The sequence below is a fragment of the Scyliorhinus canicula genome, chromosome 2 (genome assembly GCF_902713615.1).
Source record: "Scyliorhinus canicula chromosome 2, sScyCan1.1, whole genome shotgun sequence".
In the NCBI taxonomy this organism is placed as follows: Eukaryota; Metazoa; Chordata; class Chondrichthyes; order Carcharhiniformes; family Scyliorhinidae; genus Scyliorhinus; species Scyliorhinus canicula.
The window spans coordinates 123,250,014-123,277,508 of NC_052147.1; the positions used below are offsets into that span (position 1 = coordinate 123,250,014).

Genomic DNA, 27,495 nt, shown 5'->3' on the forward strand with positions numbered 1-27,495 from the left:
GAGTTCTTCTGAATGTGGGGAAGAAATTGAAGAGGTGAATGGGTTGGGGAAGGTTTGCATGAGTCCTGGGCACGTTGCAGTACATGGGATCTTGCTGTGCACAAATTGGCTGCTATATTTTCCTACACTTCAAACGTTCTTAATTAACCGTTAAATACTTTGCAGATGCTCTGTGGTTCAGAAAGGTGCAATATAAATTCAAGTTATTTATCACTTTTTCATTTTCTTCCTCTTTTTATGATTTTCAAATTATACACATGTAATTTATTGAATAATTAAAATGCTTAAGTCTACAGAAAAACTAAATAGCCTTTTTTTGCAACCGGGATTATGTAGTAATTAATGTGCCACAAGGATTCAGGTATTTTTATTTAATATATTTTTCCTCTAGTAGGTTCAGAAATGACCATGAGAACATCTCGTCCTGATTCTATTGTGAGCCAAAGGAAAGCATTCTTTGAATCTCATCTGAAGTTGCCAGTCCCAGTCACGAAGAACCCAACAAAACATGGCAAAATCCCAGCTGCACTGATGCTCTGCAGCTCAGACCCAGCTAAGAGCAGCATTGTGGGTCGTGGCCAGAGACCATGCCAATTTTCAAATGATGGCGATGATGCAAATATCATAGATGCCAAGGTAGTTTTTTTATGTATAATGAGGCCACTTTCATAAAATGTGTACTATTAATGTTCTATTAAAGGTCATGGGTCTGACCTCTAATCTGTCTTTGTGCTGCTTCAGAGTGAGTGTTACTTAGGTTGCAGCTTCAGACTGTCAAAAACATAATTTCCTCCAAGAAATCCACATACTTCACAAAATGACTTCCTACAGATTATGAGAAATTACAAATGATGGTTTTTCATAGGTCTGTGAATGTGAAAAGACACTGATTCTTGTGGTAAAGTAAACATGGACACATTAGAGCTTTGAACAATGTATCAAAGATCCAATTGTAGACTAGTTGGTTTTCAGGAACAATTCATACTTCGAAGGCATAAATGATAGTTCAAGTTGCAGCAGCTAATCTATTATTAGATTTATGATTGCAAATTAACATTTTGGTTAATTATTCATTGTGAAGACTTTGAAAATAGCATCAAGTTTAGCAGAATTAGATCTTATGTAAGTATTGTTACAAATCTATAATGGACCAGATTTGAGGAACGCAGGGATGTTTTATTCACTAAGTTTGGGAAACTGTGAAAATGGAAGTGGATGTGAAGTGAGCGAGAAAGAACCCTATTTACGAAGAAATTTATTTTTATGTAATTTTTTTATGTAAATGAGAAAATTTCTTCCATCGCTATTTTAAAAAAATAAATGTTTTTATTGGGTTTCGCCTGTATTCTCCTTGTTCTCTGTTCCTGGAGATGCCAAGTTTGTTATCGTATCCCATCCCTTCCTTCCGACTGTCATTTCCCTGCCATCCGTGTATAGGTCCCTGACTGTCAGTGTCCCTCCATCCTGCCCCCATCTTTTGAAGGTGGCATTAGTCAGTGCTGGTGTGAACCTATGGTTGTTGCAGATGAGAGCTTTGTCCGACATTTTTGACAGGCCAAATTGCTGCCGTAGTTAGTTCCAGGATTGGAGGGTGGCTATCACCACTGGGCTGCTGGAGTGTTTTTTAGATGGGGATGGGAGTGCTGCCGTGGCGAGGGCCCGGAGGGAGGTCCCCATGCAGGAGGCCTCCTCCGCACGCACCCACTTGGCTTCTGGCTCATTGATCCATCCCCTTATTCGCTCGGCCGTCGCCACACAATGGCAGAATTGTAGGTTTGGCAGGGCTACCCCCCCCCCCCAGATTTTGTTTTTTGTTGGACCTTCTTTGGGATCCTAGCATTCTTTCCCCTCCCCCCTCCCCATACGAACACCATGATTTGTTTGTCCAGTGCTTTGAAAAAGGCCTTGGGGATGTAGATCAGAATGGATCTAAGTAGGAAGAGGTACCTGGGCAGCACGTTCATTTTGACCGTCTGGACTCTCCCCGCGAGGGAGAGTGGGAGTGTGTTCCATCTTTGCAGGTCCTTTTTTACTTCCTTTGTCAGACTGGTCAGGTTCCATTTGTGTTTCCCTTTCCAGTCATGGGCTATTTGGATTATCAGGTAGCGGAATTTGTGTCGGGCTTGTTTAAATGGCAGTCCCGTTAGTGCTGCCCCCCCTACTTGTGGGTGTACCGGGAAGATCTCGCTTTTGCTCATGTTGAGTTTGTAGCCCGAGAAGGCGCCAAACTCAGGAGTACGATGATTCTATCCATGCTGCTTTGTGGGTCCGAGATGTAGAGGAGCAGGTCATCTGCATAGAGTGAGACTCTGTGCTCTCTGCCGCCCCTTCGGATCCCCCTCCAGCCTTTTGCTGCTCTGCGCGCGATTGCTAGTGGTTCGATCGCTAGAGCGAACAGCAGCAGGAACAGTGGGCATCCTTGTCTGGTGCCTCTGTGCAGCTGGAAGTATCGGAAGTTGGTGTTGTTGGTCTGTACGCTCGCCATGGGAGTGTTGTATAGGAGCTTTACCCAGGAGGTGAACCCTGTTCCAAGCCCGAACTGCTCCAATACCTCTATGAGGTATTTCCATTCAACTCTGTCGAAGGCCTTTTCTGCATCTGGGGAGACGATCACCTCTGGTTTTCTGTCCCCGGAGGGGGTCATTATCACGTTCAGCAGGCGCCTGATGTTCGAGGTAAGCTGTCTACGTTTGACAAAGCCCGTCTGATCCTCTGTGACCACCTCTGGTACACAGTCTTCTAGCCTTTTGGCTAGGATTTTGGCCAGTATTTTGGCGTCTGCGTTCAGCAGAGATATGGGTCTGTATGACCTACATTCCGTTGGGTCTTTGTCTTTCTTAGGTATCAGCGAGATTGAGGCCTGTGCCCACCTGGGTGGCAGTGTGTCCCTAGCCAGTAAATCTGTGAACATCTCCCGCAGGTGCGGGGCCAGCGCTGTCGCAAATCTTTTGTAGAAGTCCGCTGGGAATCCGTCCGGTCCTGGTGCCTTCCCCACCTGCATGGAGCTTATGCTGTCCATGATCTCTCCCAGTGCTAGTGGTGCTTCCAGGCCCCGTTTTCTGCCCTCCCCACGAATGGAATGTCTGGTCCGTCAAGGAACCGTTTAATCCCGGACTCCCACATTGGGGGCTCTGAGGTGTACAGCCCTTGGTAGGAGGCCTTAAAGGTTTTGTTGATCTTTTCTGGTTCTGTTTCTAATGTGCCCCAAGTGTCCCTGATTTGTGCAATTTCTCTGGTGGTTGCCTGCTTTCTCGGCTGGTGTGCCAGCAGGCGGCTGACTTTGTCTCCGTGTTCGTATAGGGTCCCACGTGCCTGGCGGAGTTGGTGCACTGCTTTCCTGGTGGAGAGCAGGTCAACGTTCCTTTGTAGCTCTTTCCTCTCCACCAGGAGCTCTACAGTCGGGGCCTCGGAGTATTTGCGGTCTACTTCCAGTATGGAGTCGACCAGCTGCTGCCTAGCCGCCCTTTCCTCCCTATCTCTTCGCGCTTTGAATGCGATGATTTCCCCTCTTCGTACGGCCTTTAGCGCTTCCCAGAACATGGAGGAGGATACCTCCCCGTTCTGGTTGTTCTCCATGTATTCCGCTATGGCCCGCGCTATCTTTTCGTTGAAGGCCTCGTCAGCTAGTAGGGCAATGTCCAACCTCCATGTGGGGTGTTGGGCCCTGCCCGTCTCCAGCCTCATGTCCATGTAATGTGGAGCGTGGTCTGATATCACAATTGCGGAGTATTCCACTTTGTCTATCCCCGGAAGCACCGTTTTCCCCACCACTAAGAAGTCAATTCTGGTGTATACATTGTGCACTAAGGAGAAGAAGGAGAATTCTTTCTCCCCCGGGTGGGCGAACCTCCAGGGGTCCACCGCTCCCATCTGTTCAATAAAGTGACTGAGTTCCCTTGCCATGCTTGAGGTTTTCCCCGTTTTGGGGTTTGATCTGTCTGTTGTTGGATCCTGTACACAGTTTAAATTCTCTCTCTCTCCCCCCCCCCCCCCCCCCCCCCCCCCCCCCCCCCCCCCCCCCCCCCCCCCCCCCGTGTCGGGGATTTCTGCCATGGTCTTTTTGATGAAGCTCGTATCGTCCCAGTTGGGTGAATACGCGTTAACTAGTACTACCGGTGCCCCATCTTTGTCGCCCTAAACATCGTCCTCTTGCTGATCACTATTGCCACCCCACTGGCCCTTGTCCCATAGCAGGAATGGAAGGTCTGTCCCACCCAGCCCTTTCTTACCCGCAGTCGGTCCTGCTCTCTCAGGTGTGTATCTTGGAGGAAGACTACGTCGGCTTTCATATTTCTTAGGTGGTTGAGGACTCTGGATCTTTTCACTGGGCTGTTGAGTCCCCTTATGTTCCAGGTGACTATCCTGGTGGGGGTCTTCTGTCCCCTTGCTCCTGTGGGATTAACCATATTTACCTGGTGGACGCGCCCCTGTACTCCGGGGTTCCCCTTTGTTAGGGGGCCGTCCAGGATGGCCACTGTCGCTGCTCTCTCCATGCGGTCGGGTCCCTGCGCTCCGGGCTTTCCCTTTGTCCAGGGGGCACCCGACATGGCCGCCTACTGTGTGTCTGCCACATGGGTAGTCCCCTGCACTCTGGGATCTCCCTTTGCCCAGTGACCATACTGGGTGGGTGCTTGCAGCGATTCCTTGTTTTGAGCCTATGCTTTTGGCACTCTGTAACCCTATTGCTATTCCTTTTCTAGCCTTGTTTGTCCCTCCTTCCCAGTGTCACCCCCCCTCCATCGGTCTCTCCTTCCCTGTGTCTCCATCCCCTTCCCATGGTCTCTCCCACCCCCCCCCCCATTTTTTGCCCCCACTCCTGTATACCCCTCCTTTGTCCCTCTTTCCCCTGTTCCTATCCCCGTTTGCCCTCCCGCCTCTCTTAAGTGGTTCCCCCCACCCCTGCCTGGCGCCTTCCCCCCCTTTTGGGGGCGCACTGCGGCCCTGCTTTGTTGCATGCCCCCGGCGCTACCTTTCCTGCTAGTGCGGTGGCCCCCCCCCCTCTCGGGAGTTACTCTCTTGCTTCTCCCTTGCCCAGCCTCTGCGGTTTTCTGCCCGTTCTTCCCTCATCCCACCCTGCACTCCTCTTGCTTGCTCTCCCTTCTCGGCTACTCTTGTTCCCTTGTGCTGGGGCCTGGTCTCCCTCCGGCAGTGGTTTGCTTTTTGTTCAGGGTGCGCTCGCCATGGCAGGGGTGGGGATTCCTGGCGTTGCCTCACGCCCCCCCCCTCCCCCCCCCCCTCCTGTCGGCGTGTTGTTACCCCTTGCCAGGGGCCCCTTATTTCTACCCTAGCTGCTGGTTTTCCAGCCCGCGATCCTCGACAAGCTTGTTTGCTTCGGCGGGGGCTGTGAAGAAGTATTCTCTTTTGTTGCTCGTTTTACTGGAGTGTGATTAACACGCCTCCGTTTAAAGGCCGTGTGCTTAACACTACTATGGCTCTGTATGTGTAATTATGCTCGGAGTCGCCAGGTGTCGTATTGAGACACCGTCACAAGTATATCAAGGTCAGGTTCAAAGTAATAAATCCATACACCGATTAGTAAGTCCAAACGATTGGTGTTTATTATAACAAATATAATAAATGCACATGCATACGCTAAAGAGACTAACTTACTTCTAATACTAAACAACTAAATACTTATCTAGACAGGAACAGGCAAGGTCAGGGAGCAAGGCCTTCGTCCCGTTCTTGGTCTGTAACTTTCTGATTCGTAAAGTTGTCAAGGGCTAGCAAGGTCTGGATCACGTAGCGATCGTTGTGTTGGCACTTACAGTTCGATGGCTGATGTTCAACGGCCGGTGATGAAACTGGAGTCAGGATGCGATGTAACAGGTCTGGGCCGGAGTCTGGAAGCAACAGCAGATCTGGGCCGGAGCAAAACAGACCAAACCATGTGCGGGACCTACTCTTATAGGTCCCAGGAGGTTCAGGCCCCCTTGGGGTGGCTCCCTCATCGATTGGGTCTTTCCCAATCGATATCTTTCGAACTCCCCAATCCTAAGATCGTTCCTCGATGGGTGGGGCGGTCCCTACGGCTCTTTGTGTTTGGTTGCTTTGGCGCCATTCTGTCTGGGCGTCTATGGAAAAGTATCCATCGATACTTAAATGTTTCTATTGTCCGTGGTCTGGATCTGGATCACCTCATTACTATGCAGATCTGTTTCCCATTTGCACCTTTGGCTGAAACTCTGCACCTGGCTTGAAACTGGTTTCTGTACGTGCAAAATGCAAAACAGTCTTTTGCAAGCTGTTTGTCCTCACTATGACTGTTTTTCCCTGCAGTCTTAGCAGTTCTCCATTTTGTAGCCCAGTGTCCATCTTAGATGGCTACACTTTCTTGGTATGTGACCCAGATTTTCGCTGGTAGCTACCCAGTCTGGCTTGCATGTGAAAACCTTGCACACTATGTGGTTAACATTTAATGCTTTCTCTGTTTTACAAACTATTGCTCTGAAGCACAATTCAGAGTAATTACGGATTGGGAATAAAACTCTTCCTGTCAGCTTCAGCTGAGGTCAAAAAGTAAACCACTTGTCTGAAATGAACACTGTAGGAAATTGTAAGGAATTTTTATTGAAGAAAAGTACCAACTAGTAACAGATGAAAACCATCCAAATGTTATATTCTAATCTCACTTTGACAATAACTAGAATTTGAATACTTCTTTTTCTGGATCTACAAATCTTCTCTTCACCAGGAGATTCTCCAGAATTAGACAGACTGGGTAGCATTTTAACCTGCTGTTCATGTACTGACCGCTGTGGAGTTCAAATTAAAACATTTGAAGTAAAATCTGAGCCCTGGCTTGCTGCTTGTCCTTGTCCATGTACACATTGCTCCTGAATCAACAGGTGGTTGAGGTTTCAGTAAGGGAGCATTTGGGAGTAGGAACCACAATTTCGTAATAACCACAATTTTAGGGTACTTTTAAAAATGGATGAGGGTAATGTCATAATATACCTCCATGATGATGGAGTGCAGACAGGCAGTGATTGACACGCAGGGTGACCAGTAAGCACACAGAACAGAGCAGCCAATCACCAGACAGGACACGACCACTGGGGGCACCAGTTTTCCCACTCTTGGGATCCAGCCTCTGAGACAGTCAGAGCTCGTGAGCAGCAGCCAGTGCAAACACCATGTGGTAGTCAGTTAGTCTGGTTAGGCTAACATGGACAGTGTCCACCCTGCACCCCAGCTCCGCATCGCCGGCAACCTCGGTGCAAACTGGAAGATTTTCAAACAGAAGTTCCAACTATATCTTGAAGCCACCGACCTCGAGGCCGCATCAGATGCCAGGAAGATCTCACTATTCCTTTGTACAGCCTGTGACCACGCTATCCACTTCTACAACCCCCTTACATTCGCTGAAGGCGAAGACAAGACAAAATTTAAACAGTCCTGCTGAAATTCAACAGCCACTGTGACATTGAGGTGAATGAGAGCTTTGAACGGTGCATTTTCCAGCAGAGGCTTCAGGGTAAGGATGAACCTTTTTCAGTCTTTTTTGACCCATCTCCGCATCCTCGCGCAGTCACATAACTATGACTCAACAAATGATTCCATGATCCGGGATCAGATCGTTTTCGGGGTCCACTCCAATTCCCTTCGCCAGAAGCTCCTGAAAGTCAAGCAGCTCACCCTCACCATCGCCATTGAAACGTGCGTTCTCCACGAGCATGCTAACAATCGGTACTCTCACATCAGGGCGGCAGAAACGGCAAAGCTAAACCCCCACCTGGCAGAGCGGGTGCAGGCCATCACACAAATGCAGGGCCTGAGTCTTGATGAGAGTGGCCATTTTGCACGCTTTTCCCGGGCTCCAGCGCATGCGCGCCACGACCGAGGGGACGGCGAGACCGACGCCCAGCCTGCGCAGGTGCGTACGTCATTCGACTGCACTGCGCATGCGCGTTGGTGCACGGAACGCGCTGACGTCGGCGTCCTGATGTGTCAGAATTGTGGCTCCGTCCATTTAAAGCGGCAATGTCCGGCAAAATCACAACACTGTCTCCAGTGTGGCAAGCTTGGCCACTACGCAGCCCTTTGCAGATCTGCTCCACTGCCCCGCACTCAGCGATCCCAGCCACGGTGCAGAAGCGTCCATTCGGTACAGCAGGCCGTGACAGACTCCAACCCCGACAGCCCACCAGATCCTGATGCTGAGTGCCTCAAATCCCCATTCCGGGTGGGCATCATTACTAAGCAGGCGCTGCCTCACTCATGGATGGTGAAACACCTCCAAATCCTGAGTGTTGATCCGGACGACGAGTGGTCTGCTACCCTTACAGTTAACAAGGCTCGCATCCGTTTCAAGCTGGACACCGGCGTTTCAGCAAACCTCATTTCAAAGTCTGACCTCGACACCATCCGCGTCAAACCAAGCATTCTTCCACCGGCCTGCCAGCTCCTCGACTACAATGGCAATGCCATTGCTGCCAGTGGCTCATGCCAACTTGGGGTATCCAATAGGTCATTGAAAGCGACGCTGCGATTTGAGATTGTAGGACCTGACAGAGCTTCCCTGCCTGGTGCTTGGGCCTGCAAACTCCTGAACCTGGTGCAACGAGTCCACACCATGTCATCCTCACAGGCGATGGCCTCACCTGATGAAAACTTCCAGGCTCAAATTGATGACATCATAGCACAATACCATAGCGTGTTCGAAGGTATGGGCACACTCCCATACCGATACAAAACCCTGCTGAAACTAAACGCCACCCCTGTGGTTCACGCACCGCGTCGGTGCCGGCACCCCTCAAGGACCGCCTCAAGCAGCAGTTGCAAGACCTCCAGGACCAGGGCGTCATATCAAAGGTCACGGAACCCACGGACTGGGTTAGCTCTATGGTTTGCGTCAAGAAGCTGTCAGGGGAGCTTTGCATCTGTATCGACCCCAAAGATTTAAACCGCAACATCATGAGGGAACATTACCCGATACCAAATCGAGAAGAGTTAACCAGCGAGATGGCTCATGCCAAATTCTTCACGAAGCTGGACGCTTCCAAGGGGTTCTGGCAAATACAGCTGGACACATCCAGTCGCAAGCTGTGCACATTCAATACCCCGTTCGGTCGCTACTGCTACAACCGGATGCCCTTTGGCACCATCTCTGCCTCAGAGGTATTTCACCGCATAATGGAACAAATGATGGAGGACATCGAGGGGTGCGAGTGTACGTCGACTATGTCACAATCTGGTCCACAACTCCTCAAGAACACATTGATCGCCTCAAGCAGGTGTTCCACAGGATCTACGAGCATGGCCTCTGACTCAACAGAGGCAAATGCTCATTCAGTCAACCAGAAATCAAATTCCTTGGCGACCACATCTCGCAGCAAGGCGTGCAGCCGGATGCTGACAAGGTTTCGGTGATCAACGCCATGAAGACCCCAGAGGACAAGAAGGTGGTCCTCCGCTTTCTCGGGATGGTCAACTTCCTTGGGAAGTTCATCCCCAACATGGCGTCACACACCACAGCCCTCCGCCATCTCGTCAGAAAATCGACGGATTTCCAGTGGCTACCCGCTCATGAGAAAGAATGGCGTGAGCTGAGGGCAAAACTCACCAAGGCCCCGGTGCTGGCGTTTTTCGACCCCACCAAAGAGATAAAAATATCCACTGACGCGAGCCAGGATGGTATTGGGGCGGTGCTCCTCCAACGGCATGACTCCTCCACCTGGGCCCCAGTTGCATATGCCTCTAGAGCCATGAAATGAAAATGAAATAAAATCGCTTATTGTCATGAGTAGGCTTCAATGAAGTTACTGTGAAAAGCCCCTAGTCGCCACATTCCGGCGCCTGTTCGGGGAGGCTGGTACGGGAATTGAACCGTGCTGCTGGCCTGCCTTGATCTGCTTTAAAAGCCAGCGATTTAGCCCAGTGTGCTAAACCAGTCCCTATGACGCCCACTGAGCAACAGTACGCTCAGATTGAGAAGGAATGCCTGGGCCTCCTTACGGGAATCGACAAGTTCCACGAGTATGTGTATGGCCTCCCCAAATTCACGGTTGAGATGGACCACAGGCCATTGGTTCACATCATCCAAAACGACCTCAATGACATAACGCCACGGCTGCAATGTATCCTTCTCTAGCTACGCCGCTACAATTTTGACCTGGTCTACACCCCGGGCAAAGAGCTCAATGTTGCAGATGCACTTTCCAGGTCTATCACCACACTGTGTGAGCAGACCGACATTGTCTGTCAAATAGACGCGCAGGTGCAATTCTGTGCCTCCAACTTCCCGGCCTCTGATGAGAGAGTCATTCAAATCCGTGAGGAAATGGCCAGGGATCCTCTGCTCCAGTGGGTGATGCAGCACCTCACGAATGGCTGGCAGAAGGGACAGTGTTCCCAGTTTTACAATGTAAAGGATGATCTGACGGTGGTAGACGGCATCCTCATGAAGCTTGACAGAATTGTGATCCCGCAGAGCAGGCGAGATATGGTGCTCGGCCAAATCCGCGAATGTCACCTGGGGGTCGAGAAATGTCGCCGGCGAGCTCGGGAGGCAGTCTACTGGCCGGGCATCAGCCAGGACGTTGCCAACATGGTCCTCAATTGCCCTACGTGTCACAAATTTCAGCCGGCTCAGCCTAAAGAGACGCTACAGCAGCATGAGATGGTGACCTCCCCATGGTCCAAAGTTGGTGTTGACCTGTTCCATGCCAAGGGGCGTGACTATGTCCTCCTGGGTGACTACTTTTCCAATTACCCTGAAGTGGTCAGACTGTCTGACCTCCCGTCGGCGGCAGTGATCAAGGCATGCAAGGAAACTTTTGCCAGACATGGGATACCACTCACGGTGATGAGTGACAACGGCCCCTGTTTTTTCAGCCAGGAGTGGTCAGATTTTGCCCGGCTATACAACTTTCGGCAGGCCACATCAAGCCCCCACTACCCCCAGTCAAATGGGAAGGCCGAAAAATGGGTCCACATCATCAAAAGATTACTATGTAAGGCTGCAGACTCGGGCTCCGATTTCAGCCTGGTGCTATTGGCATACAGTGCAACCCCGCTGTCCACTGGGCTGTCTCCAGCGCAGCTTCTCATGAACCGCACACTGCGAACGATGGTTCCAGCCATCCACATTCCAGACCTTGACAACTTCCCGGTCATACAGAAGCTGCAGCAGTCTCGGGCCCAATACAAATCAGCATACGATGCTCATGCCACAGATCTCCCCGAGCTGGTCCCAGCTGATCGAGTTTGTGTTCAGCTGCCTGACGGTGGCTGGTCCTCCACAGCTGTGGCGGTCAAGCAAGTGGCCCCGAGATCGTTCCTCGTTCGCATGCATGATGGCTCTTTCCTCCGGTGCAAGAGGCGGGCACTGCGCAGACTTCCACGCCCGCCACCCGACCGTGACGGCCCGCCTCACACACTGCTTCCTCCGGACATGCCCTGCCACGAGGCCACCGATTTACCAGTTATTCTACCGACCTCTGCGACCACCGCATTGGAGGCAGTCCCGCCCATCCAGGTGCAGGCGGCCCCTGATCCACCTTTGAGGCGGTCAACCAGAATTCGTCGCCCGCCACAGAGACTAAATTTATAGACTGACTGTTCCATAACCTTGTTATTTCATCGTTTTGACATATGTACATACCTATTTTAATGCTTTATCTGCACTAGACATCTTCCCATATATATAAGTTAGCATGTTCTGTATATAGTCAAGTACCTATACACATCTTCACGCACACGTATCTCAATATTTATTACCTGAACGCATACTTTTTTTTAAAAAGAGGGGAGATATCATAATATACATGAATATGATGGAGAGCAGACAGGCAGTGATTGACACACCGGATGACCAGTGAGCACACAGAACAGAGCAGCCAATCACCAGACAGGACACGACCACTATAAAGCCAGAGGGCACCAGTTTTCCCACTCTCTTGGGATCCAGCCTCTGAGATAGTCAGAGCTCGTGAGCAGCAGCCAGTGCAAACACCATGTGGTAGTCAGCTAGTCTGGTCAGGCTAGCCTCAGGTCTCCAGTCAAGTCAGCATAGTGTCAACCCACAGTTAAGCATGTAATATAGTTAGATGTTAAATAAATTCATGTTGCATCTCATCAAGTGTTGGAAGCCTTTCTCTCTCTACACTGCATCAAAAGCAGTCCACATAGACCCAGCTTACCCAACACATCAGGTAACCCTCGCATTAAGGTGCTAAACTGGGGAAAGGCAAATTATGATATCATTAGACAGGAATTGAAGAATTTGTATTGGGTATGGCTGTTGTGGAGGGTAAATCGACATCGGACACGTTGGAGTCTTTCAAAAGACAGTTGATTAGGATTCAGGAAAGTTCCTGAGAGAAGGAAGGTGTCATGTGAGAGTACCTTTAAGAACTGGGTGTTTATCAAATAGCTGTAGTGGATGTACCTTTAAGAAATGGGTGTTTATCAAATAGCTGCAGTGATGTCGGAGTGTGGGTGGAGCTGGGCTGTCTGTCTATCTCTTTCGTTTTTGAGCAGGCAGCTACAGTGTGTTTTAGTTTAGCTTTCAGAGCTGGATAGCTGCAGGCGAAGCAAGCAGTTGTATAAAGATCTCTCTCTGCAATTTAAAGACTGTCTCCAGATCATTTGAGGATTTCAAATACCTCTTTCTGTTGAGAATTTAAACCTGCTGCCTTTCTGTAAAAAGAGTTTAACATATGGATGTTGTTCGGAAAGTTATGAAGCGTTACTCATAGAATATTGTATCTGAGGGGATTATTGGTGTTGATAGTTGTTAAGATGTTTACTGTGGGTTTATAAAATGTTAACTGGATTCATAAATAAACATGGTTTTGCTTTAAATGTACTTTATATCTCTGTCGCATCACACCTGTAAAGTAGGCCCTTGTGCTCCCCATAACCACAATCTATGAAAAGGTGTGGGTAAGGTGAACTCCATGGTACACTGGTGTTCTCTAAACCCTGGCCCATAACAAAGGATAAGCATGGGAAGTTTAGTGAGCCTTGGATAACGAGTGATATTGTGAACCTGGTCAAGAAGAAAAAGGAAGCTTTTGTGCGGTCTAGAAGGGTGGGGAAAGTCGAAACCCTTGAGGAGTGTAAAGAAAGTAGGAAGGTACGTAAGTGGGAAATTAGGAGAGCTAGGAGTGGTCATGAAAAGTCCTTGGCAAATAGGATTAAGGTGAATCCCAAAACTTTTTATTCGTCTGTAAAAAGTAGGAGGTGGCCAGGGAAAGGATTGGCCCACCTGAGGACAATGGGGGGGGGGGAGGGGGGAATCTATGTGTTGAGCCAGAGGAAATGGGCGAGGTACTAAATGAGTACTGTGCATCAGTGTTGTCATGAGTGTCCCTTTAAGAAATGTTTTTGTCTTATCACATGGTTTCAGTGATGTAATTGTGTGTGTGGAGCTAGGCTGCGCGCTGGGAGTTGGTTTTACTTTTTTTTGCTTTGAACTGGTTTTGTTCTGCACAGGTTGAAAGAAGGTTTGGTCTTTGCATTTTAAAAGCTGTTGCCAGACTGCTTGATAACTTGAAAATAAATAACTGTTTTCTGGAAGAAATTCAAACCTGTTTAGGAAAGTAAACAGGAGCATCCATACCAGGTCTGGAGTGCTGTGGGCTGGCCCACATCTTTGAAAAGGATGTTCTGGTTCATGGGATCTTGTTATTCAGTTTGAACAGCTAAAGGGGGAATTTTTTAAGGGTCATGCATAGAATATTGTAGCTGTGTGGGGTATTTATGTTGGTAGTTGATAAAAATGCTTACTGTGTGTGTTTATGAAAATGTTAACTAAATTTGTAGAATAAACTTTGTTTTTGATTAAAAGTGCTTAAGGCCTCTGTTGAATGATATCTGAAAGGCAGGTCCTTCTGCTCATCGTAACCAAAATAAATAAACAGTTGTAGGTCAAGTGAACCCCTGATATACTTTGGAGGTTTCTAAACCCTGGCCTATAACAGTTTTCACCAAAGAAAAGGACTTTGTGGAAGATGATTCTTGGTAGTGTGTGTGGACAGTCTGGGTCATGTTGACATCAAAAAAGGAGGAGGTATTGAGTGTTTTAAAAGACATTGTGGTAGATAAGTCTCCTGGGCCAGATGGGATATACCCCAGAATATTGAGGGAAGCAAGGAAGGAAATTGCTGGGGCCTTAACTGACATCTTTGTACTCATTGGCTACAGGTGAGATCCCAGAGGACTGCAAATAGCTAATATGGTACTGCTGTTTAAGAAAGGTAGCAGGGATAATCCAGTAAACTATAAGCCGGTGAGCCTCACATCGGTGGTAGGTGAATTATTGGACAGAATTCTCATGGACAGGATTTATACCCATTTGAAAACAAATGGACCCATTAGCGATAGACAGCAAGGTTTTGTGAAGGGGAGATGGTGCCTCACTAGTTAAGAGCTTTTTGAGGAGGTAACAAAGATAATTGATGGGGGAGGGCAGTGCATGTTGTTTACATGGATTTCAGTAGCCTTTAGGTAAGGTGCAGACTGGTACAAAAGATGAAGTCACACGGGATCAGTGGTGAGGTGGCAAGATGGATACAGAACTGGTTTGGTCACAGAAGGCAAATGGTGATGACCAACACGAAGGGACATAGCTTTAAATTGAGGGGTGATAGATATAGGACAGATATCAGAGGCAGTTTCTTTACTCGGAGAGTAGTAGGGGTGTGGAACGCCCTGCCTGCAACAGTAGTAGACTCGCCAACTTTAAGGGCATTTAAGTGGTCACTGGATAGACATATGGATGAAAATGGAATAGTGTAGGTCAGATAGGCTTCAGATGGTTTCACAGGTCGGCGCAACATCGAGGGCCGAAGGGCCCGTACTGCGCTGTAGTGTTCTATGTTCTATGGTAGCAGTAGAAGGATGTTTTTCTGAATGGAAGGTTGTGACTAGTGGTGTTCCACAGGGATCTGTGCTGGGGCCTCTGTTGTTTGTAGTATTCATAAACGATTTGGAGGAAAAGATAGCTGATCTGATTAGGAAGTTCGCGGGCGACACCAAGGTTGGTGGAGTGGCAGATAGTGTTGAGGATTGTCAGAGAATACAGCAGGACATACATAGGTTGGAAACTTGGTTAGAGAAATGGCAAATGAAATGAAAATGAAATGAAAATCGCTTATTGTCACGAGTAGGCTTCAATGAAGTTACTGTGAAAAGCCCCTAGTCGCCACATTCCGGCGCCTGTCCGGGGAGGCTGGTACGGGAATCGAACCGTGCTGCTGGCCTGCTTGGTCTGCTTTAAAAGCCAGCGATTTAGCCTTGTGAGCTAAACCAGCCCCTGGATTAAATGGAGTTTAATCCACACAAATGTGAGGTAGTGCATTTTGGTAGGTCTAACATAGAGGGGAATTGTACCGTAAATGGCAAAACTCTTAGGAATACAGAAAGTCAGAGAGATCTGGGTGTGCAGGTCCACAAATCTTTGACAGTGGCAACACAAGTGGACGGGGTATTCCAAAATGCTTGCCTTCATTGGACGGGGCATCGAGTATAAAAACTGGCAAGTCATGCTGTAGTTGTAAGAACCTTGGCAAGGCTGCACTTGGAATATTGCGTGCAATTCTGGTCGCCGCACTACCAGAAAAATGTGGAGGCTTTGGAGAGGATCCAGAGGAGGTTTACCAGGATGTTGCCTGGTCTGAAGGGTATTAGCTATGTGGTAGGCTGAATGGGACTCGGACTGTTTTCGTTAGAAAGATGGAACATGAGGGATGACCTGTTTGTTTTTATGATGCAGGACGACCGTCAACACTTCTATAAACTAACTTTATTATTCACGGTGTATTTTCATAGCATGAACACAATTGCAAGGCATGTGCAGACTTGTTCCAACCTGCTGTAACATGTGCTACCTGAACTTTGACCCCCAGGTCTGGTGACCCCCAGTGCAGTGCAGTGTGTACCGTATTGTATCTAATACCAGAGTCCACGTCATCAACCAATTATTATCATGACAGCAGCTGCACTGTTTCTGCCTCTTTTTTTTTAGATTGTTGAACATACAGTGCAGGAGGCCTTTCGGCCCATCGGGTTTGCACCGACCCACTTAAGCCCTCACTTCCACCCTATCCCCGTAACCCAATAGCCCCACTTAACCTTTTTTTTGGGACACTTAAGTGCAATTTAGCATGGCCAATCTACCTAACCTGCACATCTTTGGACTGTGGGAGGAAACCGGAGCACCCGGAGGAAACCCACGCAGACACGGGGAGAACGTGCAGACTCCTCACAGACAGTGACCCAGCGGGGAATCGAACCTGGGACCCTGGCGCTGTGAAGACACAGTGCTAGCCACATGTGCTACCGTGCTTACACTAACCCTGCCTCCAGCCATTCAAGTCAGCACTTTTTACATTCTTTCACAGGCCTTTGAATCTCTGGGGGTCTGTTGACCCCAGTTTGAGAATCACTGAATTAGGACACCTGGTGACCACAACTGCTGCTTGAAAGTCCACAGTAAGTCCCTGTGTTGTGGTAAGCACAACAAAAGCTGAGCACCACTTGTTCACCACAGAGTACAAAGTCCAGGCCAGTTGTTGTGGAATAAGAGTTTTATTATCTGCAAGTTAGTTTACTTGATGTAAAGCTTCAGATTTTAATTTAGATTTGAAGCTGAATCATTGCTAATAGAATTTGCAGGCTATTATTCTGACTAATATAATTTATATGAATTTGTTTCAACCCGTCATCTACATAAAGATTTATAATAGAATTAAGTCTGTAATTTATTTTTACTTTTAGTTAGGAAAAGAAGGCCCCATTCAGAAATATTTTGCCATTGAGAAAGGAAGACAACTGATTGGTCTGTACCAAGCCATTTGTGAGACGGTGAAGCAGTCGTCATATGATTCGCAGCAAACAATTTCTGTGCCTCATAAGGTAAGGCATTCAGAAAATAATTCAATTTATTTGCGAGTGTGTTGTATAATGAATATTACCAACTTCATTATGGACCAGGTTAAACAATAGGCCTTAAAGGAATTTTGATTTTCTAGAATGTCATCAGCTCCATTTTTATGCACTCACGTAAGTCAGTTTCAAATGCTCAAGAACAAAACTATTCCTTCCATAATGGTATTGTCCAAATAGTGGTCAGATTTTCTGGATCAAGTTTTAAAAAAATATTTAAAAATTCATGTAATCATTGCAGGCAAAGCCAACATTCATTCCAATTCAAATTCTCTTCCTACACCTAGTGGTGCACCTGGGCAGACCTTTGTCTGTTTCCATAGGTAGTAATTCACGGAACAGGCTGTTAGTCTGTCACCTACATGTAGTTTGAGGGGCATCGCTCCACATCAAGTGTGTCTGACCAGAAGTCTCCCCCTCTCTTACCACCAACCATTGGCATGTTTGGAAGTACTTTGCAGGTCAATACTCAACCGTTCTGGCTGCATCCTTCCTTGGCCATCAAGTCTTGGGGTGTGACCCACACCCGGAGCTTCTGGCTCAGAGTCAGGGATGCGACCCATTGCGCCACAGCACCTCGCCAACATTTATTGCCCATTCCTTAATTGCACTTGAGGAGATGGTGGTGAGTCACTTTCTTGAACTGCTGCAATTCATGTGGGTACACCCACTGTGCTGTGAGGGACAGAGTTCCAGTGACTCAGTGATAAGTGAAGCAATGACTATACTCTTCCAAATCAGGGTGGCTTGCAGGGGAACGTACAAGTGGTGGTGTTCCCATGAACCTGCTGACTTGTCCTTCCAGGTGGGAGAAGTTGCTGCGGTAAATCTTGTGTATGATGCACGTCACTGCAACCATGCACAGGTGATGGAGGGAATGAATATTTTATGACTGTGGACTAGTTGAGGGCGCTGCTTTGTCTTGGGCGGTATTGGCTTCTTAAGCGTTGATAGATTTTCTTTTCTTTTATCTAAACTTGTCGGAAAGTTTATGATTTATTCCGCCCCCAATTTACCATTTAATAAATTTGGTTTTGTTCGGACAAGGCTTAACCAATTAAGGAAAAGCAGGGTTCTTTGGAGAGTAAATAAGTTAATTAAAGGAAAAAGGTATACTTAACAACTTTATGACAATGACTTTTTACAACTTCATGCAGATGACATGTCTGTTGAAGAGTAATCCTCTTGGAACTCCTTCTTTAACATCACTTCACTTGAATTCTTGCATCAGGATTCTTCAGTACCTGACTAGAAAAGAAGCCTCGCTGAACCCCTGCTTCTAACCCCAAGCAAGTGTCACCTCATGCCACAGTTAGCCGTCTTCCAACTTAATACTTGCTATTGCAAAATGTAGTAAAGGAAGGATTGGTGACCACCAGCCAGTCTATATAATGAATTATAATGATATATTTACAAAAGGTTCTTGCGTATTGGGCCGATATTGATCCCGCACTAGCTGTCAGTATGAAACACGGTGTTGGCTCAATTTTCTGGAGAGAATTGAAAAAGGTGTTTCTGTTGAGCATGATTGGGATTTGTGATTTTGCCCCCCCCCCCGGTGGAAAAGTGTGAAACATGCCGTGGGAGTCTGGGAAGCTCCTTTCAATGACGCCAGATTATCAAAAGGATGTGGATGCTTTGGAGAAGGTGCAGAGGAGGTTCACCAAGATGTTGCCTGGTATGGAGGGCACTAGCTATGAAGAGAGGTTGAGTAGATTAGGATTATTTTCATTAGAAAGACGGAGGTTGAGGGGGGAACTCATTGAGGTCTACAAAATCATGAGAGGCATAGACAGGGTGAATAGCAAGAAGCTTTTTCCCAGAGTGGGGGACTCGATTACTAGGGAGTCATGAGTTCAAGGTGAGAGGGGAAAAGTTTAAGGGAGATGTGCGTGGAAAGTTCTTTACGCAGAGGGTGGTGGGTTGGAACGCATTGCCGGCGGAGGTGGTAGAGGCGGGCACGATAGTGTCATTTAAGATGTATCTAGACAGATACATGAATGGGCAGGGAGCAGAGGGGTACAGATCCTTAGAAAATAGGCGACAGTTTTAGATAGAGGATCTGGATCGGCACAGGCTTGGAGGGCCCAAGGGCCTGTTCCTGTGCTGTAATTTTTCTTTGTTCTTTCTAATACATTAGCATGTTATTAGTGAGCACTCACTCTGGACCTTCCCCTCCTCACTGAATATTCAGCAGGCGCCAGCAGTGGAGAAGTTGAGGGACCTGTTCGGGTCCCTCGACTTGGTGGACGTCTGGCGACATCTCCATCCTTACTCCCACTTACGTGAGGCCCTCAAGAGCTTCTTGGTTTGGGGATGACCAGTACGAGGGAGTGAGGAACTCTCCCAATGTGGGGAGTGACATCTCATCATAACTGGGATGCCAGTGGTAGGTTTTCGTTTTAGTGCCCAAGATCATGGGCAGGGCACTAAAGCCATTGGCTGGACTTTGTGGGAGAATGATGATGACATGTATTGAGGACTAAGTGATGCTCCTCTCATCCTCAGTGATGTGTCTGAAAGAGAGCCTGACAGAGAGAAGAACGCGACCTGCCAATGAACGGGATTATGAATGGGATTATCATGGGGATTGGAGATGCTGGATGAGCTCTCATCTACTACAGCCCCATCAAGGCCAGGGGTCCTTCTGCATTCCTCTAACTAACCTCTGTGATGGGTCAGCCTCTGTAAACTTTGTCAATCCTTGGCCTCTTCATCACTGGCGAAGAGTGACAAAAATGAAAGCCCTTCAGAACTGAGAGACGGCCTCCTTATAAAAAATAACAATTGTTATAAAACAGCTGCTCCTCTGAGTTAATGGTTCCCTGTAGAGCTACATAAATAAACAATGGTTATCCTGCTTTTGAAATTGCCTGGACCTGTCAATCAGAGGGCTTTAAAATGACAATGGTCCATGAAACTAAATGTAAAAATGCAGTTCCAAGCTTTCAGACTTCTAAGCTTGCAGCGAGGCTTCAATGAGTTTGAATGGAATTACTGTGAAATAAGAATTTTTAAGGTTTCTTCAACAATAATGGGAATACGTTTACCTTCATTTGACAAATCTATGAACTTGGCATGCTGGCCAATTGTTTAAAGGGTTTAAAGGCTGCAGATGGAAAGACAAGCTAAACAACCCACATCCCAGTAAGGACCCACAACCTGAATCTCCTCCACCACCATAGTCAAATTCCACCTGTGCATTGTAGCCCATTCTCGTGTCACCTTAATCCCCAAATACCTAAACCATTCCTTGGCTACTTTACACAGCAACACCTCCAAAATGGCTCCCCGCCCCGCCACGTTCATCAGAAACACCTCACTCTTACCGACATTTAACTTCTACCAAGAGGAGCCCCCAAACCTCCTCAATAGTCCCACCCATACTCTCCAGTAGGTCTGACATACACAGCAACAGGTTGACCATGTACAACAATATCCGGTGCTCTCCCCCCTGCCCTCCCAATCCACTGTCACTCCACAGACCCCCGAAGGGCCATCACCAAGGGCTCAATCACCAATGCAAATACCAACAGTTAACATGCCGGATTCGATCCCTTGTGCAGTCTAAAATTTTGTGAACTAATCTTATTTGTATGTATACTTGCTAGACGCACCCACACCACAAACTTGAGCCAAACCCAAACCTATCCAACGTTTCAAATGAGTATTTCCACTACACCCGATCAATGGTCTTCTCCGCATCCATAACCTCCAGAAGCCCCCCCCCCCCCCCAAGCCACCCCCCCCCCCCCCCAAGCCACCCCCCCCCCCCCCCCCCCCCCCCCCCCCCCCCCAAGCCAATGGAATCATAACCACATAACAGCCACCTGATATTGCTGGAGAGCTGCCGACACTTCACAAAACCCATTTCATCCTCTGAGACCACCCCTGGCACCCCTGGCACGCATCTTCCATCCTTCCCACCTGCAACTTAGCCAGTACTTTCACGTCCGTATTCAACAACAAAATCGGCCTGTACCACCCATACTCCAACAGATCCTTCACTTTTCTCTGGACTTGCTTAACCAAGGCCTGTGTCAGTGTCTCTGGAAACTCTCCCTTCTCGAACTCCTCACTAAACATCCCAAACAAATGCGGTGCCAACTCTGTCACAAGTGCCTTAAAAACTCTGCCGGGAAGCCGTCTAGTCCCGGAGCCTTCCTCGGCTGCATCCCCCTGATACTGTCAATCATCTCCCTCAGCCCCAGTGGCTCCTCCAATGCCCGCCTCTTCTCTTCCTCTGACCTTGGAAACTCCAACCCATCCAGAAACCTCCATAGGCCCCTCTCCACCCGGCTTGGCCCTATACAGCATCTCATAATACCCCCGGAACAACTCGTTTATCCTCCCCTGTTCTCACGAACCCCCTTATAAACCCTGCGTCATCTCAATTGTGGGCATAAACATTGACTAGCACCATTGTTATCCCCTCCAGCACCCCACTCACTATCACATATCTTTCTCTTGTCAATCTGGTCAGACACCTCCTTCTCCACCTCGCATATCGTCGCCCCTTGTGCCTCAACTCATTTCTCCACCTGGTGCATCGATCCTCGCAGAGGTGCCACTGCTCCTTTAATGGCCTTCGACCAGTTGCCATGCATCTCCTTCCTTTGCTGGCAAAATTCCTCGGAGATGAAGGTCATCAGCTGTTCCATCTGGGCTTCTCCCTCTGGTGACGACCCTTCCCCCTCTGCCATTCTCGTAATTTTTGCTGCGTCACAGGTCCCCTCCAATTCCTTAGCCAGCTTTTTGACTGTTTTTAGCCAGGTCTAGTAGCCAGTCGACATGCCAATCTTGGGGAGAACCTCTCCCTCGACAGCTTGTGCACCAATTTTCTGCCAGAGCTACTCCGGTAATGGGTATAAAGTGCCCAAACCAAAGCCTTCGAACCGGAGCTGCCCTGTGTGCAACCACTCGCTCCATGGCTGCCACTGGAAGGCGACGCTCTCCTTTGCTGCTGCCATTTCTAACACCTTTCTGAAAGTCAGCTTGGATTCAGCCAAAAGCTTCTTTTGTATGGCCATGCTATTCGGACTGCATGATAGCCGATCTCTTAACGTATAATTTAAAGCTGATCCAAAGTCGTAGCACTCTGCAATCTACTTTAGCCGAGCTGCGAATGCTGTGATGGGGCACTCCTCATCAAGTTAAACTTGTATCTTTGCAGTGCCACTGAGGGTTTAGAATGATAATGCCCCTTTGCTAGTTCCAATAGCTCTGCAAACGCCTTAGTATCAGGGGATTCTGGAGATGTTAAACTACTGATGAGATTATAAGTTTGGTTCCTGCATGTGGTAAGTAAAATCACTTACTTTCTAACCTCCCTCTCTATTCCGTTAGCTCTGATAGAATACCATTCTAACCTCCCTCTCTATTCCGTTAGCCCTGATAGAATACCATTCTAACCTCCCTCTCTATTCCGTTAGCCCTGATAGAATACTCCAGCCATTTGACATACTGCACCCAATTCTCAGCAATTGGGTCAAAGCTTCCAGCTTCCCAAAGAGAAGCATGCTTGTTCCCTCTTCCTCAGGCCTCAAATGATCTAATTCATGTTATATTGTTTTTACAATGCTCTTGTCAAATTCCTCACTGCTAATTAAGCCACTCTGAATTACCTTGCCGCCAATGTAGTAGAGGAAGCATTGGCGACCACCAGTCAGTATGTATAATGAATTAGAACGGTTTATTAACAAATGGTATTTATGCAGAGTCTTTCATGATGTTATTACTACCAGCTCCAGGATCTACTCTGGCTGCAAAAGCACATGCACTGCACCATGATCCCCATGCTCGATTCCCATTAGGTGATGGGGTCACATTACTCTCCCAATGTAAGCCTCTTAAAGGGGCCAGCTATTATACTAAACCAATTTTACGTGCATCACATGGCTGTTTTATCTTGGGCAAAAATGCAATAGGACAGTTGCACATTCTCCCATATCTTGGACAATTTCGCTATTCATAAAGTCTGAATGAGTATTTTATGGAACCCGATCCTTATTAAAATTGTGGTACACTTTTTAATGCTTACCAGAGTTTGATAGTTTCACTGCTAGCACCTATCTGCACTACACATCGTTCATAGATATAACTCCTTAATTAGTAACTTTAACAAGTTCAGAATGAAAAATTTTAAATAAAATAGTCTTTCTAATATAATTATTGATTCACTGTTGATTTATTAATTGTAAGACAATGCAGACCCAATACGTGTTTAATAATCCGTCTCAATACAGTAATTTTGATTAATACATTCTGTTCATACAAAGTGCCTTCTTAAGCTCTACATTAGAATCAAAATGGCTTCCTTTACCTTGCCAGTTTGTTACAGTGGCTATATTCTGAAATGGACTAAAAATGTTGATGTTAAGCTCAAATCTTACTATCCAGTCGTACTTAGATAGTGCTGTGTTCATCCAGGACAGTGAGAGTATTCCTGACTTGCCTTGTGGTTGATGACAGACTTTGGGGAATCAGGAAATGTGTTACGGCTGCAGAATTCCCAGCTTCTGACCTGCTCTTGTAGCCATAGTATTTATATGGCTGGTCCAGTTCAGTTCATGGTCAATGGTAACCCCCAGACATTTGATGGTGGGGGTAGCGATGGTGGCTAAATTCTCTCTTGTTGGAGAAAGGTCATTGCCTTGAACTTGTGTGGCATGAATGTTACTTACCACTTGTCATCCGAAGCCTGAATGTTGCTCAGGTCTCGCTGTGTGCAGACACAAACTGCTTGGCTCCATAAGGAGTTATGAATGGTACAGAACACTGTGCAATGATTAGTGAGCACCCCTATTTTTGACCTATGGAGGGAAGGTCATTCAAGCAGCTGAAAATGGTTGTGCCTCGAGCCTATCTAGAGGAACTCTTGCAGACTTGTCCTGGGATTGAGATGATTAACCTCCAAAAACTACAGCCACCAGCCTTTGTGCGAAGTATGACTCCTGCCGGTGAAGAAGTTTGTGATACCCACCGACTTCAGTTTTGCTAGGGCTCCTTGATACCACACCTGGTCTGGAGGGTGTTAGCTATGCGGAGAGGCTGAATAGATGCGGACTGCTTTCATTAGAAAGACAGAGGTTGAGGGGTGACCTGATAGAGGTCTACAAGATTATGAGGAGCATGGATAGACTGGATGGACAGGCACACTTTCCCAGGGTGGAGGGGTCAGTCACCAGGGGCATAGGTTTAAGGTCCATGGGGCAAAGTTTAGAGGAGAGGTGCGAGGCAGGTTTTTTTTAACGCAGAGGATGGTGAGTGCCTGGAACGCGTTGCCAGGGGAGGTTGTGGAAGCAGATACATTAATGGAGTTCAAAAGGCATCTTGACAGATACATGGATACGATGGGTATGGAGGAATACGGCACAAGGGAGTGCTGAGGGTTTTGGCAAAGGTTGGTATCATGACCGATACAGGCTTGGAGGGCCGAAGGGCCTGTTCCTGTGCTGTATTCTTTGTTCACACTCTGTCAAATGCTGCCTTGATGTGTAGGGCAGTCACTCTCACCTTGCTTCTGGAGTTTAGTTCTGTTGTCCATGTTTGGACAAGAATTGCAAAGAGATTGGGAGCCAAGTAGCCCTGGGGATTTGTATACTTATTCACAAACTGAGGAACATATTTGGGACATGTAATATCCTGTCAGATGGGCAACCGCCAAGTTGATTAATGAATAACAGTTTAAACCATGCACAGAGAGTGAGATAAAATATGTTCCAAGTCTCTAATAACTAACTGGGGAAATCACACTCTGCCCCAGGGTTTGTGTGCTCTGGCCCCATTGGCCGATTGGGTCATATGACACTTTGGGAACTCGCCTCCTTAAAGGGGCAGGCTACCACGGGACAAATTCTGGGAGCAGGAAATTGCATACAGGTGAAATCGACAGATGGGAAATTGAAAGGCGAGCTCACAAGTCAGGTGAGAAGAATTCTGGAAGTTGTTAGAAGAACTGAAAAGCAATCCCCAACCACAACAGTCTTTTGCAGGTGTAGTAATCCATGGGAGGCAGGAGTTCCATCACCACACCAATATTTATTTACAATAACGATATTACAGGAGTAGCTACAAACAGTGCTGCCAGCAGTCCAGTCAACTTAAGACTGGCTCACAAAGCCTACACAGGTGATTATATGGGCCCCCTCAATGAGCTATAATTGAGGGAGCTCATACTCCAATTGGCCAACCAATAAAGCCAATTGGAGTTCATTACAGCAGGTCTGAAGGAGTGGGTGATTGAAAAGTGACAAGCAAGTGCGAGGTGAAAGGGATCGAGCATCTCGGTGCCAACCCCGTGTTTGGCTGCTGAAGTGAAGGGGTTGATGATTGAGATAATTGGAGCAGGCAAGGTACCATCCCACATTATTCTGTGCCTGGAAGGAGATTAATGCAAATGCTGACACTGACCATGGCAGTCCTGTGAAATATCTAGGCTCTGGTGTCATATTTCATTGTCTTCCCTTTTGGTTTTAGGAAAAGCCGTCCCAGACGCTGCAGGACAGACTGCAACGTTTACTAAATGAAGAATCAGATCATCAGGAAGAACAAGAAGTATGTGTCAAAGTCTTTCAAATCATTTGGCCAAACATTGTAATTATCATTCATCTCACCATAATAATGTAAATTTTGTTGGCTAATGCATCATGGTTTTTTTCCAGGAGAAAATACTTCAACGTTCATTTCCACAGACAAACAAACGCTGTATTCAAATGTCAGCATTTGGTGATGAAAATCCTGATAAATATCTACAAAGATCACGTCAAATTGTATATGAAGAAGAATCTGGACATATTCCGAAATCTCCATATCAAAATGTGACATCAGCAAAGGTATAAGTTACAGCAAAGGCTTGCAAGTTCAATATGTGATCGTGATGAACATATTATTGAGGATGTCCTGTTATATAGAGGTGTTTGCTTGCTGCAAGATGAGTTGTTTGAAAGCTAACCTAATCTTTCCTGGTCTGATGCCGTGCAATCAGTCAGAATGGGCTAAAACAACTAGATTAGTGGGAGTAGTGTGGATGCCGTGAACACGGCAACTATTGTAGCATTGCAGAGGGTTGATATCGTTTGGGAGAGGTGTCGAGGACAGCAGCTGGGATTTTCTGGACCTGCCTGAGACGGGAATTGTCATGGGTGTGATAGAAAATTTGACAAACCAATCAAATTCCTTTTGAGAAAGAAAAAAAAAAGAAAATCACTTATTGTCACAAGTGGGCTTCAAATGAAGTTACTGTGAAAAGCCCCTTGTTGCCACATTCAGGCGCCTGTTCGGGGAGGCTGGTACGGGTCCTTTGACCTTGGGCAGGAATTTCCTATCCTGATGTGGGCAAGACTGTCAAATTCCTGGCCAGAATCTACTTAGTTAGAATTGAGGAACCATCAAATATTGGAAAGGAGCTAGAGGAATGCACTTCCTGGAAAGAGGCATGAACCACTTAGTAATTCAATTATCCGAATATAGACTGGGATAGTAACATTGTAAAAAGTGAAGAAAGGGAGGATTTCTTGAAATGTGAGGAACTTTCTTAATAAGTGAGCTTCTAGCTCACTGAAGAGGAATGCAATGCTGGATTTATTCCTGGAGAATAAAGTGGAGCATATTTCATTGGGAAATATTTAAGGTGAATAGTGATCATAACATCAGCTTTAAAATAGTTATGGAAAATAGAGGTACAATAAATTTTAAAAGTTTTTAATTGGGTGAGGCCTAACTTCATTGAATTGATAAAGCACCTGACTCAGATGGATTTGAATCAAGTATTGGTCGAGAAAACAATTTAACAAGAGGGGGAGAAATGATGGACTCGTTTCCAAGAGGGAAAAGGAAGGGTGTCCAAAGCTAAAGCTTCCTGGATGATTTATAGAGATAAAAGTTGAGCTGAGGGGAAAGCAGCCTTCTGACAGTTTTAAGGCTCATAATACAGTGGAGAAACAAGTTGAATATGGAGAGCACAGAGGAGGTCTAAAAAATTTAAGTGAAAAGAGGGAATGTGAGGCTAATATAAAACAGAATGCAAAATCATTATAAACACGTAACTAGTAAATGGAGAGTCAAAAGAAAGGTCTGAATCCAAAATGGAATTTTGATAGTAGAGGATGAGGTGTGAAATGAACACTTTGTGTTTGACTTAAAGAGGAAACTGACAATGTAGCAGGAAAGAAGAAGGCACCATCAATTATTGGATAAGATAAATCTAGAGTAAAGGATATATTTAAAAGATTAGTTGTCCTTAAGGTGGAAAAGTCAACTCGTGTGGATGGGATCCCAGGTTACTGAGGGGAGTAAGGGTGGAAATTGTGCAATTTTGAATCCTTCTTAGACATGGGTTTGGTGCCAGAGGACTGGTGGAACGCAAACCTGGCAATTGCTGGCCAATCAGATTTCCATTGACACTGGGCAAAATTTTAGAGGTGATAATCTAGGACAAAATTAATTCCCATTTGGAGAAAAAGTATGAGCTAATAAAATTCCCCAATCATTAAAAAATTAAATCATGTTTGAGTAAATTGATTGAGCTCTTTGATGAGGAATTTTGATACGATTTCTGGTGGTTGATGTTCTGCATGTGGACTTTCAGATGGAATTTGACAG

The 27,495-nt window shown here is 46.9% G+C and overlaps 1 protein-coding gene across 6 annotated transcripts in view; it reads left to right on the plus strand.

The window, feature by feature from the left end:
• LOC119957921 overlaps window positions 1–27,495 on the plus strand; it is a 200,775-nt gene that overhangs the window by 15,242 nt on the left and 158,038 nt on the right. For 5 of the 6 annotated variants that reach the window (XM_038786166.1, XM_038786149.1, XM_038786122.1 and 2 more), the window contains 4 exons: window positions 392–636; window positions 16,726–16,863; window positions 25,372–25,449; window positions 25,557–25,727. In XM_038786166.1, the coding sequence (XP_038642094.1) occupies window positions 392–636; window positions 16,726–16,863; window positions 25,372–25,449; window positions 25,557–25,727 (632 nt within the window). The remainder of the gene's footprint in view (window positions 1–391; window positions 637–16,725; window positions 16,864–25,371; window positions 25,450–25,556; window positions 25,728–27,495) is intronic. The other variant, XM_038786140.1, reaches the window with a different exon arrangement.